This window comes from Marmota monax, unplaced genomic scaffold (genome assembly GCF_021218885.2).
Source record: "Marmota monax isolate L192 unplaced genomic scaffold, Marmota_monax_Labrador192_F-V1.1 WCK01_AAM20220418_F8-fsc01140, whole genome shotgun sequence".
NCBI classification, from domain to species: domain Eukaryota; kingdom Metazoa; phylum Chordata; class Mammalia; order Rodentia; family Sciuridae; genus Marmota; species Marmota monax.
This window is the reverse complement of record NW_026693522.1, coordinates 12334-29349: the sequence shown is the minus strand read 5'-3', so window position 1 is coordinate 29349 and position 17016 is coordinate 12334. Positions and strand designations below refer to the sequence as shown.

Here is a 17016-nt window from a genome sequence, read left to right as displayed (position 1 = left end):
CATGTTATTTGGAAGTGGGACTTCCTATACCAGTCCCCTGATTTTTTTTCTCTTTTCTCTCTCAGTTTCTATAATTTTTGTCTTTTTGCTCTACTTTTTGGCCCTTTAGTTAACTTTACCTTCCAGCCTTTCTCCAGGTGTTCATTTCTTTGTGATATTTTTATTTTTAAAAGCATTAAGAATTTTCTCAGGTGCTGGGGATGTGGCTCAAGCGGTAGCATGCGTGCGGCCCGGGTTCGATCCTCAGCACCACATACAAACAAAGATGTTGTCCGCCGAAAACTAAAAAATAAATATTAAAAAAATTCTCTCTCTCTCTCTCTCTCTCTCTCTCTCTCTCTCTCCCTCTCCCTCTCCCTCTCCCTCTCCCTCTCCCTCTCCCCTCTCTCTTAAAAAAAAAAAAAGAATTTTCTCAGGGGCTGGGGTTTGGCTCAGTGGTAGAGCACTTGCGTAGCATGTGTGAGGCACTGGGTTCGATTCTTGGCACCACGTACAAATAATTGAAATAAAGGCCCATTGACAACTAAAGAATTTTTTTAAAAAAAGAATTTTCTCAATATATTCTCTTCAGTAATAGTCTCCTATTCTTTCATGGTTGCAATATCTAATTTTATCTAATACTGGAGGTAGTGGTTGCACATCTCTGAATATACTAAGACCCAGTGAATTATACATTTTAACAGTGAATTTTATGGTAAATTGTGAAAGTAGAATTAAAATGTCTTTAGTCTCAGTGAAAGTAGAATTAAAATGTCTTTTAAAACAATTTTATGAGGACATTAATCATTCTTTTGAAGTTTTCTTCTCCTTGCATAGTCTTCCTTTTCTTCTCATTTCTCTCTTTGTGTTTCATATTAAAGCTTTTCTCAAATGTCTCCTGGTTCTGGATTGTCCACTCACTAAAGAATGAGGACTAAGAACTTAAAATTTGGATGCTCCATATATCTGGCTTGTTGACTGGTGAACCTTGATGTCAGGTGAATTGGCTGGGCCCTTTCACTGGGAAACTCCTTTTCAGATTCTACAGGGCTGTTCCCTAGGGCTTATCAGGTTCCACAGAGAAGATTCTTCCTTCTCCTACTGAGAAGGGTATGGGACCGTGTACTAGCATTCTGAGATCCCTGAGGGGAGGTTGAGTTTTGACATATTTAGCAAGTGAGCATCAATTCCCTTATTTTCAGCATGGGGTTCTCACTTTCAGCTGTGCCTGGTATTTCTGTATTTCCTGCTTCACATTCTGGACTGCTCTCCACAGAATCAACTCCAGGCTTCTACAAGATTGGGAGAGGAATCTGCCTTTTCTTTTTTCCTAACAGAAAATTTTAAGCATAAAGTAGAAATAAGAGTAGAGTGGCTCCCATGTACCTATTAGCCAGTTTCAGCACTTACCAACTCAAGACCAATTTTATTTGATTAGAAGACTTCACCTACTAATTTCTCCCATTCAAATTATTTTGAAGCAAATCTTGACATCATATTATTTTATCCATAAATGTCATTATGTATTTCCAAAAAATAAGAACTTCTTTAAAAAAAAACCACAAAATAATAACATTCTTTCCACTCAGAAACAAAACAAAATAGCTAGTGACTTCTTAAGATCAGTATCCAGTCTTTTCTTTTTCTGTGGTGCTGAGAATGGGACCCAGGGTCTCATATACCATAGGCAAATGCTCCACCACAGAGCAACATTCCTAGCCCTTTTTTAATTTTATTTTGAGGGTCTCACTTAGTTGCCCAGGTGCCCATGATCCTCCTGCCTCAGCCTCCAGAGTAGCTGGGATTTATAACTGCTTTTTTTTTTGAGAGAGAGAGAGAGAGAATTTTAATATTTATTTTTTAGTTTTTCGCAGACACAACATCTTTATATGTGGTGCTGAGGATCAAACCTGGGCCGGACGCATGCCAGGCGAGTGCGCTACCTTTTGAGCCACATCCCCAGCCCTATGACTGCTTTTTAAAATGAGCTTTGATTAATCATTTCCATCTTCTGTAGTACCTATTCTACCAAATCTTAAGCTTCTGGAGTCTTGCAGTATAAAGCAGTTTGTTTCTCAGATTACCCACTCCCAGTATAGGATCCCACTTTCTTGGGTCAGACAACTTGGTATTACCCATCTGTCTATTTCTCAGCTTCCAAAATTTTGTAGCTATTGCATTATCGCCTATTTTCTTTGTCCTTGTGCTTTCAAAAAATAGGAAATCCATTTATAATATTGTCTTAATGGGACTTTGTGGGGAAACAGAATATTTTTTTATTTTAAGTATATTTGTTAAGTATGACTTTTTTTAATACATGGTTGGTTGGCTGGCTGTTCCTCTGAAACTCTGAGGGATGGGGTGGACATTCCTTCTTAGAGCTGCCTAATCCATTTTATATACTGAAAAAAAACAAGTCCAGCTTTTCCCTCTAACTTCTATTTGATGAAGTTAATTTCAACCACTACTTTCCCACCTTCCCATAATAGCTCATCATATTTAAAGAGAAGGATTCTGTTACTTCCTACTATTTCTTCTCCATTGCAAAGAGTCCATGGTCCAGGGAAATAACTCAGTAGTAGAGTGCTTGACTAGTGTATGTGAAGCCCTGGGTTGATCCTCAGCAATACCAAGAAAGAGGTACAAAGGCAGGGAAAAAGAAGAGAAAGAGAAAGGAAAAGAAAATGAAGACAAAATGAATGTTGATATTTAAGATTCCATGGAGGGGTGGGGGATGTGGCTCAGTTGATAAAGTGCTTGCCTGGCATGCACAAGTCCCTAGGTTCAATCCCTAGCACCATCAAAAAAAAAAAAAAAAAAAAAAAAGATTCCATGGAGCTGGTCCCCACAGGCTATAATTTCTGGTCTCCTCATTTCATTTCTTTGGGTATATAACTTCACTCAGCTTTCCCAGTTAGTTCTAATCAGAGGAGAACAAGATCTCTCCTTTGGAACATTTTAACTTGATTAGTGTAGTCTTTGAACCTGTTAACTTTTTGGATACTCTGTGTCAAGTTGATTAGAGACAAAAAGAATGCTGCCATCTTTATTTTGCACATCACTTCTAAGCTCTCTGTCCCCCATCTTGCACTCATGCTCATGGTTTTTGGGCTCAAGCACAGGAATTTGCATTTGTTCCTATTAAACATTGTATTGTTCAGAGATCTGTGTTGGGATGGAAATAGAACTACTGTGTCATGAAACCTCAATAGGATATTTCCATATTTTATAGAGCAGTGAAATAAGGAAAAGGTTTAAGGAAGAAAAAGGCTTACTTGGACCAGTAACTCCAGAGTATTTCATGGTAATGAGGTTTGGGAGTACAAGTATCACAACAGGATAGAAGCCACAATGAGGCAGGAACTGAGATCCAGGTAGAGGGTGTAGCTGTTCCAAGAGAAAGGTCTTGTAGGATATGAGAGGGAATGAGGTCAGGGTTACCAGAGGCTGCCTATTAGAAAGGACGAAGGGAACACTGTACTGCAAATGGCTTTCACTGTATTGAATTCTGTTCACGTGTCCATTATGAAAGTAGCTGTCTGTGAGTTTGGCAATTTTTATTGCATTTTTCAGATCAAGAAACTGAAAAAGAAGGGGGAAAAAAAAAAAAAAGAATGCCCAAAGACAGTTTTTATTTTTATTTTGGTATGGAGATTGAATCCAAGGGCTCTTAACCACTGAGCCACATCCCTAGCCCTTTGTATTTTTTATTTTGAGACAGTGTATTGCTGAATTGCTTAGGGTCACCCTAAGTTGCTCAGGCTGTCCTCAAACTTGTGATCCTCCTGCCTGAGCTTCTCAAGTCTCTAGGATTACAGGCATGTGTCACTGCCCCATGCTCCAAAGAGTTTTGTTTTGTTTTGGTACTGGGGATTGAACCCAGAGGCAATGATAAAGTGGGTTAAATCCCCAGACCTTTTTTTTTTTTTTTTTTTTTATTTTGAGACCAGGTCTTGCTAAGTTACTTAGGGTCTCCCTAAATTGATGAGGCTGACATTGAACTTGTGATCCTTCTGCCTTAGCTTCCTAAGTCACTGAGTATAAAGATTGTTTAAAAGAAAAATCCTAGATAAACCTGAGGTGCTACTCTAAGCCAATTTTTCTAAGTTTTGCTTTTTGTTTGACACTATGCAGCCATTGAAAAACTTTGCAGTAGATTCTTTCTTTTCAAATTATTTGGTGGGGAGGGGCATCTCCTTGGAGGAGAGATGAGATGAGATAAGATGGCAAAAATGGCATGTATGTGTATACTGGTAATGTGTCCTACAAAGCATAGTGAGGGTTATGATTCTGAATGTATTTGTTCTTTGCATGATATATAGAGACTCTTCTCCCTGCAACCAAAACAATAAAACAAAATAAAAAATCATTGGTCTTGAGAATTATAAAAAAAATTAAAAATTGAAACAGTGCAGATTTTTTTGCATCCTTGTTTTATAGGCCTTTGCCCAGTTTGATGCTGAGGGTGATGGTACTGTTGATGCTGAGAACATGTTGGAGGCCCTCAAGAATTCCAGTGGAGCTAATCTTCAGGGGGAGCTAAGCCACGTCATCAGACAGCTACAAGCCTGCTCTCTTGTTCCAGGTAAGACTTTCATGGGATTTTCAAATGCTCAAAAGTGTTCTCTTAGAACCAAAATTAATTTATTGTGCTTTAAATTGAAATTAGACAATCTTGAAATTGGGCAAGCTTATTGGCACAATGAATAAAGTTCCCCCACTAGCATTCACTGGGCACATGATCTAAACTAGCATTCAGCATAGCCATCTCTTTCATCCCCCATTATAATGATGACTCCCCAGTTCTACTGTTTTTGTGAACCTTTGTCAGAAGAGTGCCTTCCTTAGTGGATCTTCTATTCACTCTTCAAGAGACTTCTCTATCCCTCCTGCATTTCTTTTCTGGAACATATTAGCATTATAATTTATTAACAAATGACACAATTATTTGTTAAATGTCTGTCTTCATTCTTGTACTATGAGCTTCATGAGGACAGGGACCTTCTCTTTTAATTCTGCTGTCCTCACATTTGACTTTTTTTTTTACACTTGGTAAGCATTTTGTTTTTGTGTGTGTTTTTAGAAAGCTATTACTTTGAAATTTAAGAATAAATAAATTAAAAGTAAGCATTGCTGCTTCTATCTTGTACATACAGAAAAACTTAGCCTATTTTTGAATGATTTTCTTTGGGAGCTCTGACTCATGTAAAGACAGAATCAGAAAAAAAAAAAAAACTAAAGAGAAAACAGTTGAGTTTCAAGGGGAAAAAAACATTGTACATCTTCCTTTTAGTTGCAGTTCATCTTATCTAAGAATTTTTCCTGCTCTGTACACTCTGTGTTAGAATACTTACTATATCGGGCTGGGGATGTGGCTCAAGCGGTAGCACGCTCGCCTGGCATGCGTGCGGCCTGGGTTCGATCCTCAGCACCACATACAAACAAAGATGTTGTGTCCGCCGAGAACTAAAAAATAAATATTAAAATTCTCTCTCTCTCTCTTAAAAAAATAGAATTCCTACTATAGCTAGGGCAGCAGTGGAGGCAAAATAGATTTGATAGACAAATGTAAACCTAGTTCTTTTGACCCCTCTGGCTTACTGCTGAGTGATGTATTGAGCTAGGGAAGGATATCTGTATTTTAATGAAGAATGCATGCTTCCATTCCTCCTTAAGTTGTCTTTAGGGGCTGGGATGTGGCTCAAGCGGTAGCGCGCTCGCCTGGCATGCGTGCGGCCCGGGTTCGATCCTCAGCACCACATACAAACAAAGATGTTGTGTCCGCCAAATACTAAAAAATAAATATTAAAAAATTCTCTCTCTCTCTACCTCTATCTCTCTCACTCTCTCTTAAAAAAAAAAAAGTTGTCTTTAATTATGTAATATTTATAGGGCATTATAGGTAGCCTGTACATATTAGCATTTTTTTCTAGTCTCGTAGCAGTTTTAAAATTATACTGTGAGCCAAGCGAGGTCACATGTGTCTATAATCCCAGTGACTCGGGAAGCTGAGGCAGGAAGATCCCAAGTTCAAGGTTACCTGAGGGATTTAGCAAGATCCTGTCTCAAAATTAAAAAAATGAAAAGGGCTGGGTATGTAGCTCAGTGGCAAAGCAATTCCCAGCACCAAAAAATAAGTAAACAAATAAATTATACTTGGAGTTGCATTTGGCTGATATATATTTTAGCATTTACATATTACTGTCATCTTTGCATCGTTTTGCAAGATCTTTATGTGGATACTTTAGTAAGATTTTTCTGGAGAAGAGAAAGGGAGTATGCACCAGGGAATCTATCAATAGTTAGTACCTATTGCACTGTTGTGCTGATGCCTGGGGCCAGGGGCAAAAGAGGGTAGAGAAAAATTCAGAGTCCAGATCCCAAGATGCTTACACAGTAGGTACATGACTTAGGACTTTCTACTAAAAGATTTCCATCAACACTCAACTTAAAAGAATTGCATTATCACCATCTTAGGACAAACCTTTGTAAGCTGAAGTCACCTCTGTACTGGCATCTCACAGTTTTCTAATTCCTCTCTCTAATATCCTCCTATACTAAGACTAGTTCCTTTTGTATCCCATTGTAGTGGTGCGTTTTACTAAATTCATTGAACCAATTCATTCATTTACTTAATATTTCAACATCTGAACACATTTCCCCGTCATTCCGGAAGGTTGTTTTAATGTTTTTGTGGTTGTCGTTTTGTTTTGTTTTATTCTGGAATTGAACCTAAGGGTGTTTTATCACTGAGCTGCATCCCAACCCTTTTTATTTTTTATTTTGAGACAGGATCTCACTAAGTTGCTGAGGCAGATCTTGAACTTGTGATCCTCCTGCTTCAGCCTCACAGATTACAGGAACTATAGTTGTGCTCCACCACACTCAGCCAGTATGTTTTTTGTTGTGGGTTCTGAGCAACTCAGTGCAGCATCAGCAGTGTTATGAATATGAGGCCTGGGTCCTCCTGTGGGTGGGGAGAGATTAGCTGGACTTTTTGAGTTTTCATAAATCAGTTGTCTCTAGGCAGTGGGGATATAGTTTGCACATAGTTGAACTAGGCTATTTCAAGTGTAAAATTTATCCTCAGCTTCATGCTTCATCTTAAAAATTAATACAGAGTTTCATTCTGCTTTAATGAATCTGTTTCTTATACTATTGAAGACAGCTTCCTCTAGAGACTTCTGGAGTTTTGTTTTGTTTTTCCTTGTATTGGGGATTGAACACAGGCCCTCAGACATGCTAGGCGAGCACTGTACCATTGAGCTACATCCTCAGCCCTCTGGACTCTTGATCTGGGGTTGCTTACATGGGTATTTTCAATTTGTGAAAACTCTTGAACTATACAATTATTTGTACTTTTTGTTATGTGTGTTACGTGATTCATTGGAAGGTTAAAACCCCAAACCAAAACTAAACCAAGCAAAAAAACCTTCCCCAATCCACAAATATATCTGATCTCCAGGAAAAAAAACTATCATGTTTATCCTCCCTTCACTTAACCCTAGCACTCCTAGGTTATGAGCCAGTTTGTTTGAAGTGTGTTAATATAGGTTATGGAACCAGGGAAAGATTTTAAACAGAGGTATATATGGTCTGTTTTGTGTCTTATAAGATTACCTGGAATGATGTTACATGGGAGGCAGCCAGGGAGCCACTTATCACATCTGTTTAGGGCATTTGAGGAGGAGGTGTTGAGGGCAGAGGGTGAACAGAGGGGCAAATTCAGAGGAGTCACACTGGGGAGAAAGACTAGATGTTGGAAGGAGCATCTAAGGGAGTGTGAGGAAATGTTCCCCATTCTGTTCCTTTCTTTTCTTTCTTTTTTCTTTTTCTTTTTTGATACTGGGGATTGAACCCACAAATGTTCCTCCTCTGAACTACATACCCAGCCCTTTTTATTTTATTTTATTTTATTTTAAGACAGGGTCTCATTAAATTTTCCAGGCTGGTCTCAAACTTGTCCTCCTGCCTCAGCCTCCCAAGTAGCTGGAATTACAGGTGTGCACCACTGTGCCCAACTTTATTTTACCCTTTTCTTGTTGACATATTGTTATGTTACTTGAGCTTCATTTCGTCAGTTGTAACCAAGGATACCTTTACCTTCCCTGTCTATACCTTGTGAAGACTGAATGAGGTTATGCATGCAAGTACCTTCTATGTTGTGAAACATCATCAGAGGTCATGGTAATGGCAGTAGTTGTATTGTAACGTAATATAAAACCAGCTGTGTTTTTACTCTATAATGCAATAAATTCTATTCCTAGCCTATATCCTATATCTTTAAAAATCTCTATTTAAGGGTTGGAGATTAGTTTAGTCACAGAGCACATGCAAGGCCCTGAGTTCAGTCCTCAGCCCTGAGAAAACCTAAGGAAACAAAAATCTCGGGCTGGGGACATGGCTCAGTGGGTAGAATGCTTACCTCACATGCACAAGGCCCTGGGTTCAATCCCCAGCACCACCAAAAAAAAAAAAAAAAAAAAAAAAATCTCTAGTTAATATTTACTTGCTTATACATTTTTAACACTTGAATTAAAACAAATAATCATTGTTCTACATCTTCTGAAAGTCTATCCAACAAAAATGAAAATAATTCTTAAACTGAGATTGCCAATGGTTCGTTTCTTTAAAACTTATTTAGATTTTTAAATGATTAAGGCTGAAAATATCAATGAAGGCTGTTAATAACTGCTTTTAGTTCAGCCAATTCAGATGGGCCACCAGACAGGGAGTGTGGAAACTATTGTAGTAGCTTCCCCAAAACACCAAAAATGTATTTTATCTCTTTAGGTTTTATAGACATATTTTCAGAGTCAAAAGAAGGCCTTGGTGTTCACTCATCAATGATACTTCGCTTCCTGCATCGCAATCGGATCTCTAGCATGGTAATTCCCTACCCGATGTTGGACCACTGCAATAACATGTGCACCATGCGGTCTTCGGTTCTAAAGGAGTCTCTGGATCAACTGGTACAAAAAGAAAAGGGTATGTACATAAGAGATTCTCCTGACTCTATCATTGTTTCTTCTAAACCATGCATTTAATAAGATGAGCCAGTCATTGTCCCAGCCTTTATTTCTGAAAACGTAATAGAAACCAGCTTGTAGCCTTATATGATCGATCTTTCCTTCCTTCCTTCCTTCCTTCCTTCCTTCCTTCCTTCCTTCCTTCCTTCTACACAGCCAGTTTTAGTTTCTCATCGTTCATCTCTCAGTTTAGATATGACTTTAGGGATACCTTTTTTCATTACTCTAATTAATAGTCCCTGCCTCCATTTCCTCAGTTTCCACCTTCTGATTAATATTACCTTGTAGGTTTAATGACTTACATAGCACTGATTATTTGAAGTCTTAGCATTATTTGTTACCTATGTTCTGTGGGGGGTTTTTTTGTTTGTTTGTTTTTTGTACCAGAGATTGTACTCAGGGGCACTCAACCACTGAGCCACATCCCAAACCCTATTTTGTAATTTATATAGAGACAGGGCCTCACTGAGTTGCCTAGACCCTCACCTTTGCTGAGGCTGGCTTTGAACTCATGATCCTCCTGCCTTAGCCTCTCAAGCAGCTGGGATTATACACATGCACCATTGTGCCTGGCTGTTCTGTTTTGCTTTTTTTTTTTTTTTTTTTGGTTCCTTATCCTTTGTAACTGAGATTCCTCTGTCACATAGTAGAATATTTATTTAAGGAATATATATTGAATAAATGAGAGAAACTACCTCAGACTCACTTAGTGATGGTAACAGAAGTTGAGGTGTTTATAGACAGGTCTATGGCACATAATAGGGTTCAGAATAGATCCAAGTTTATGTGGAACTGTAGAACCAGATAAAATCAGCTATACAAATTAGAATGGAAAAGATGATTTGTCAACAAATAGGGTTAGGGCAACTATTTAGCCATTTGGAGAAAAAAATAAAGCTAGATTCTTATTTCATTTCACTCATTAAAATAGATTTCAGATTTATCAAAAAGTTCAACTGGAGAGAAAATAGTAAGAGTACTAGAGAGGAGCTGGGTTGTGGCTCAGTGGTAAAGTACCCCTGGGTTAAATCCCCAGAACCACCAAAACAAAACAGACAGAAAAATCTGACTCACAGTAAACACTCAAGTAAATGTTAGCTATTATATGTGTGTATATACATGATACAATGTATAAAATGCATTACTTAATAGACCAGTGACCCAGAAGAAAATGAAAGAGGAAGAACTCAGAAACATAAGTGGCTTAAAAAGCCTCACTCATAATTAAAGAAATGTAAACTCAAAGTATAAGAAACTATTTTCTGGTCTGGGGTTGTGACTCAGAGGTAGAGCGCTCACCTAGCACGTGCAAGGCGCTGGGTTCAAGCCTCAGCACCACATAAAACAAACAAACAAATAAAAAAATAAAGTAAAGGTTTAAAAAAATAGAGTTAAAAAAAAAAAAGAAACCATTTTCTTCTCTTGGCATCCTTTTGTAAATGTATCAGTGATTTGAGTATTGTACTATAATGAGATAATGGGCAATTCTTGGCCAGTGGGTTCTTTGGAAGGAGATTTTAAGGAACATTACAGTTTCTGGTGCCAAAGTGACCAAGCATTTTCTGTTAGATATTTTTTCTCTTTGTGAAAGAGATATCATGTGGTAAATTCTGATTTTCCTGCAGAAAGCCCTGGAGATCTTACCAGAAGCCCAGAGATGGATAAACTCAAATCAGTAACAAAGTGCTATGCTTATATAGAAACATCCTCCAACCCTGCTGACATCGACAAGATGACAAATGGAGAAACATCATCCTACTGGCAGTCAGATGGCAGTGCCCGTTCACACTGGATTCGGTAGGTGGCACAGCACGTTTATTTATTATTTATTTATTTATTTAGGTACCAGGAATTGGACCCAGGAGCACTGAGCTACATCCCCAGACCCTTTCTATATTTTATTAGTGACAGAATCTTGCTAAGTTTCTAAGGCTGGCTTTGAACTTCCACTCCTCCTGCCTTAGCCTCCTGAGCTGCTGGGATTACAGATGTGTGCCACTGCGCCTGGCTTATTATTTTTAAAATTTGGAATTTTTTGTACTCAATTGCCCAATTTTTTTCTTATGAGTAGATTTCTGTAAAGATGCCTCAATCAAGTATAAGGAATCGTAAAATCATGTAGCTTGGTTCACATATTCATAAACATATAGTTTCTTTATTTGATGTTTAAAAGGAAGAAGTAACATTTGACTAATATTTTATAATACTGATTTCAGATCCTTTTCAGTAGTTCTCATGAAAATTAATATTACAAAGGACAAGAACTTTTTTACATAGATATAATTGTACTTCTATACTTTTTCAAAATTCATGTATGAGTTGGTCAGTTCAGAAGAGAGTGGGATGGCCAGGAATCCTGGAGTGATGTTCTTGTCAGTAAACTGTGGAATTTCTAGAAGTTCTGAAACTGCTGTCTAAATTTTCACATTTCCCTTCAGAAAATGGGCTAATTTTAATTGGCAGGAATAGAAATAATTTTCTAATTTTCTTTTAGGGGTAGGTCACTTTTGACCTTTAACCATCTACCTAATTTAAAGATAAGGGAATATACTCAATTTAGGGAATGCAGTTTAGAATTTGCTTCTTGGCATGTAAAAGAATTTTGTTAGAATGTTCGTTGTTTATATTGTCCCTTCCTGCCTATCCTAATACTGAAAAGGAAATATAAGATTAATCTTGACCTGAAAGGCTTTTTCGAGATTTGGGAATGTCATATGGACCTTGAAACTCATAACCAGTATTTAAGTTAGTTGCTATTAGGAAAAATCAGTGTTTGGTTATATCAAATATCAGACCTTTGAAATGGGTCTTGTTTTTGACCCATATTAACATAAAGCGTTGTCTTAGCGATGAATGTGACACTAGGATTCATGGTCTGAGGGCTGTTGCTTTCAGAGAGTTAAGTCTAGGATGCTTCGGCAATATGGTATTGGTCTCTGCTGACATCTCTGGTAATGGCTTCTATGGAGACAAATCCCGCCTTTGTCCAGACACTGCTGCACAATAGTCAGTAAGTTGATCTCTGATTTCCACCCCATCAAGGTGCATTCATATAAACACTGTGATTTCTGCTTTCTGTTTTCCAGCTTAAAAATGAAGCCAGATGTTGTGCTTAGGCACCTGTCCATTGCAGTTGCTGCCACTGACCAGAGTTATATGCCACAGCAGGTGACAGTAGCTGTGGGGAGGAGTGCCGGCGATCTTCAGGAAGTTCGAGATGTGCACATCCCTAGCAATGTCACTGGCTATGTGACACTGCTGGAAAACGCCAATATCAGTCAGCTCTGTGAGTCAAACAAAACTAAGGGAATGGGGAGGAGATGAAGGGAAGTTTTATTTTTTAGCAGTAGAACCTTTGAAGTAGAAAAGCTGCTAGTTTTCTTTTGAGATTTGATTTGCTTCTCATGACACACACGTAAGTGATCATTATTTCACCTCATACGTGTTTTTAAAACTATTGAAAAACAATAGAACCTTTTCTTAGTTTAAAATATTTTATTCTTTTGTTTTATTGGAAAATTAGAAAAATATGGAAAAACAAAAGTACTCAAATCCTACTACCTAGGGATTGTCAGTATGACTACCTTGGTGAGAATCCTTCCATAACTTCTCGTGTATTTGTGTATTTATGTGCACATGTATAAACACACACACACACACATGCACACACTTTTTTTTTAAAAAAAAGCATTATATTCACATACACAATTATCTATACATATCTTTTTACAAAAATGATAATAATCTACTCAAGTTCTTTGGTATTTTTTGATGTGTTGTTGTATCATGTATTCATGAACACCTTTATTTAATGTTGTAAAAATAAGTCAATTTTAACCCACTCTTATTCTTGTACATTTATGTGTCTAACTTTATACTGTTACACCTTGCTTCACACATAGCTTTTTGGAAATAATCACAATTGTGTGATTTCTTTCCAGCCTTATTTCATTCAGGGAGCCGGAATACTTCATGTTTTGTCTCATTTCTTCTAATGCTTTCCTGGGTCAAAAGAAGTGTTCTTACTTGGCTCAGAGGAACTGAGGCCTAGGGAGGTAGTGTCTTTGTGTTTTGCCTGTAGGCAAAGAAGTAGTAAAGCTTGTGGAGTAGAAGCTTTCTGCCTTACCCCCTTTGGTGCTCTTTTCTCTAATTTGTGTCCTTTTTAACTTCTCACCTACCCCCAAACTCAAATAAGAAATTGTGACATCTCCTGAAAGTGAATCATGTCTGTGTCTTCTGTTTGGACTGGATTGCACAACTACTTATGAGCCAGCTGCTTTATAACTCAATCCAGATTTCAAACTCTAGGAAGAGTTCTGGAAAGTTCTCACCAAGTGTTCAGTCAGGATTTATAATGCTCTTTGTGAAGCATTATAACTTTTCAGAACTCATAAGTTCCTAAGAAGTTCTATGATAAGCCACCCTTAATTTTACAAATTACTCTTTAAATTTCTTGGATTCATCAATGTTTTGTGATAGGTTTATTATGTACTAGTTCCATTGTGCACATTTATTTCTGTCATCAAAGTATGTCTTCAGAATTTTCTTTTCAAAACATCAATTACCGTTTTGCTTTTAGTTGAGAGCCTAGCATTTACTGAACTAAACAAGTCAATCCAATACTGAATTTGTTGTTTGTGCTTGACAGATGTCCAGATTAACATAAAGCGTTGTCTTAGCGATGGATGTGACACTAGGATTCATGGTCTGAGGGCTGTTGGCTTTCAGAGAGTTAAGAAGTCTGGGGTCTCAGTCTCAGATGCTTCGGCAATATGGTATTGGTCTCTGCTGACATCTCTGGTAACGGCTTCTATGGAGACAAATCCCGCCTTTGTCCAGACAGTGCTGCACAATACTCAGTAAGTCGATCTCTGTTTTCCACCCCATCAAGGTGCACTCATTCTTCTCCACCCTTCTATGGAATGTCACTGAACAGCCTTCCATCATCAGGGCTCAGTCAATAGCTCATCCCTGGTTACCTATTGTCTTCAATTTGTACCTTTCAGCTCCACATTGCTTCTTTCTTCATAGACTGTTTTATTTTGTTGCTGTCCTGGGGATTGAACCCAGGCCTCATTGTGCATGCTGGGCAAGCACTCTACTGCTGAATTACATCACCAGCGCTGACTTCACAGACTTTGAAGAAGCATCCATTCTACTTTCCTGTTTCTCCTTACACAGTTACTCCAGTGTCTTTATCAGCTCACTGAGTACCTCAGTCTTAGGAGGTCACTTGTGCTGTGCCTGTTTCTTAGCTACTGGGGAACATTTGCACGCACACATACACAAAAGACTCATGGAATCTTATTAACTGGGTTATAATTAGCCACAGGTTTGGTGCTTAGATTGTCCCACATTTGGCCAGTGGCAACCCCTTCAATCTAGCTAATATCCTCATTTTAAGAATACTTCCTTACTGTTGTGTGTCTCTGACTCTCTCTCTCTCTCTCTCTCTCTCTCTCTCTCTCTCGTGCATGTATGCATGTCAGTGTGTGTGTGTTGTGGGGAAGATGGGGTGTTACTCTGTAGCCTACGCTGGTTTTAAACTCTTGGGGTCTAGTGATACTCCTACCTCAGCCTCCCAAATAGCTGGGACTCAGGTGAACACCATTATACCCTGCTGCTGCTTTTAGCACAAGGCATTGCAGGTTTGAGTGTTCCCTCCCTTAGTCCTAGAATCAAACATTTTTCTAAGGAATCAGGGTCCTTTTTAGTGGATAATGATGCTTTTGGACAAATTCATTACTGTCAAGGTGTTACTTCTTCCATATCCTTTCAGTGGACATAGCTAGGCAGAATACATTTGTATAGGAATATTGTATAACTATTTATATCTGTATTATTTTTCTATGAAAATAAAAACTGAGTTTACACTGATATTTTCAGTTCTAACCCAGTACTACAGAATTCATTCTAGTTGTCTCCCTTTCAGGATTTGTAACTGCCTTCTCTGATAGTGACAAACCTGGCTGCCATCATCCTTCATATGTGTACTTACTTCTTCAACCTCTTTCTAGATAGTCAGAGTCCTGTTGCCCCTGTCCTTGCATAGACACACTTCTCTTCTTACTCCTGCTTAACACCTTTAGCAGGGCTGCTGCTATGGCCACCTTTTGCACAGATGCCTTTCTTGTCCTCTGTAGAGTCTGTGTGTCCCCTCTTCCCTGTATTAGGCCACCCTTCTTGCCATCATTGGTACCTGCATTCCAATTGGTCTGTTCCTTTGTGTAGATACCCGACTGTAGGCCACCATGGCTCTCCCCACCTCTGGCACACTTGTACAGCTTGTTCAGCTCTACCAAATAGACTAGATTTTTAGGAAGGGGGAAAGAAAGAGCTTTCTACATTATTATTATTTTGAAGATGTGCCAGGTTATTGAAGAATGGAATTATCCTGCTCAGTTTTACTAGTGCATCGTCAATGACATTTTTATGCACCCCTTCAGTTTTAAAAATCAGTTATCTAAAACTTTCCTAAAATTGAAAATATATTGTGAAAAAGATCAATGAGGAAAAATAAATAAGAAAAAGTATATTTGGAACATAAGTGTTTACTTTTATCAGTGGAAATAAACTCAGCAAATGATCACATGCTACTTGTATGCCTTAGATCTCATTGATGAGCTGTACCTGAGTGTAGCTGCCATACAGCCCAAACACAGCTTATCAGGTGGACAAGAAGGAAATCAGAGCAGAGGGGAAATTGACATAGTGTTAGCTTTGCTGTATCTTGAAATGCAAAAATAAAAATGTTTCAGGGACTCATTATTATTATTGTCATAAAATGACAATTCTAGAATTTTGAGGGTTTTTTGATCCACTTGTGGTATACCTTCAAGCTTTTCATGGTATATTCACCTAGCATAGCTTCTAACATGTGGTAGGACTCATTAATCATTTGTTATATATGTTTGTTAGATGAGCTGGATGTGTTGATGCACATCTGTAGTCCCAGAGACTTAGAAGGCTAAAGCAGTAGGATCACAAGATCAAGGCTAGCCTCAGCAACTTAGTGAGGCCCCATTTCAAAATAAAAAATAAAAAGGGTTGGGAATGTAGCTCAGTGGTAGAGTGCCCCTGGGTTCAATCCCAAATTAAAAAAAAAGAAAAGTTGGCTAATAGTCCAGAGAAGACAAGTCCTTGGGGGATTCAGAAAGATAAAGCTAAACATTCAGAGGTGATGAGGAAAGAGAAACATTAAAAGAGACATGAAGGTGGAAAGGCCAAGACACACACACAGGAATAGAGAACGTGATGGTGTTGATCTGTTTAGAACACAATAAAATTCATGACACCTTTTTAGATGCCATAGATCTTAAGAGCCTATGTATAAAACAGGCTTCCTATTGAACTACACTCTGCACTTGCCTCTGAGGTCAGATTCCCTAAGAACCCCTGAATTTTCTGTAGTTTGTCTTTCGCTTACACTACTTAAAATAAATGCTGGCTTCTAGAGTACCCCATAAACTTTTCCAGAGGGAAATGATACTTTGAAAAAGAAAGAAACCCTATTACACTACTTAGCTAAATCTAATCTACTATGACTCCTAGGGATAAGGCTGGTTTATATTGTGTCTTAGGTTCTCTGTAGGCATACTGACTGTTTTATAAGGGATGAATCAGAACAACAATGTTTTTGTCTAATGCATGTTTGGCTTATTACTTTTCTAGGAAGGCACTACAGCACATGCCTCCACTTTCCCTCTCACCAGGATCTACAGATTTCTCCACTTTCCTGTCTCCCAATGTCCTGGAAGAAGTGGACAGCTTCCTCATAAGAATAACTAGGTAAAATCAAGGTTGATGAGGTAAACTCTTTGTGGGGGGTGGAGGGCATGTATGCATGTTAAGTCTTTCAAATTTTTTATTTTATTAAAAAAAATTTTTTTGGTACCAGTGATTTAACTCAAGGGTACTTAACCATTGAGCCACATCCCCAGCCCTTTTTATTGTTTATCTTTTATTTTGAGACAGGGTCTCGCTAAGTTGCTTATAGCCTCGCTAAGTT

The 17016-nt window shown here is 38.2% G+C and overlaps 1 protein-coding gene across 1 annotated transcript in view; it reads left to right on the top strand.

Moving 5' to 3' along the window:
* LOC124102269 (zinc finger ZZ-type and EF-hand domain-containing protein 1) overlaps nt 1-17016 on the top strand; it is a 36647-nt gene that overhangs the window by 10717 nt on the left and 8914 nt on the right. The window contains exons 2-7 of the mRNA XM_046458497.2: nt 4420-4564; nt 8773-8967; nt 10634-10805; nt 12095-12294; nt 13657-13867; nt 16680-16796. Coding sequence (XP_046314453.1) covers nt 4420-4564; nt 8773-8967; nt 10634-10805; nt 12095-12294; nt 13657-13867; nt 16680-16796 — 1040 coding nt within the window. The remainder of the gene's footprint in view (nt 1-4419; nt 4565-8772; nt 8968-10633; nt 10806-12094; nt 12295-13656; nt 13868-16679; nt 16797-17016) is intronic.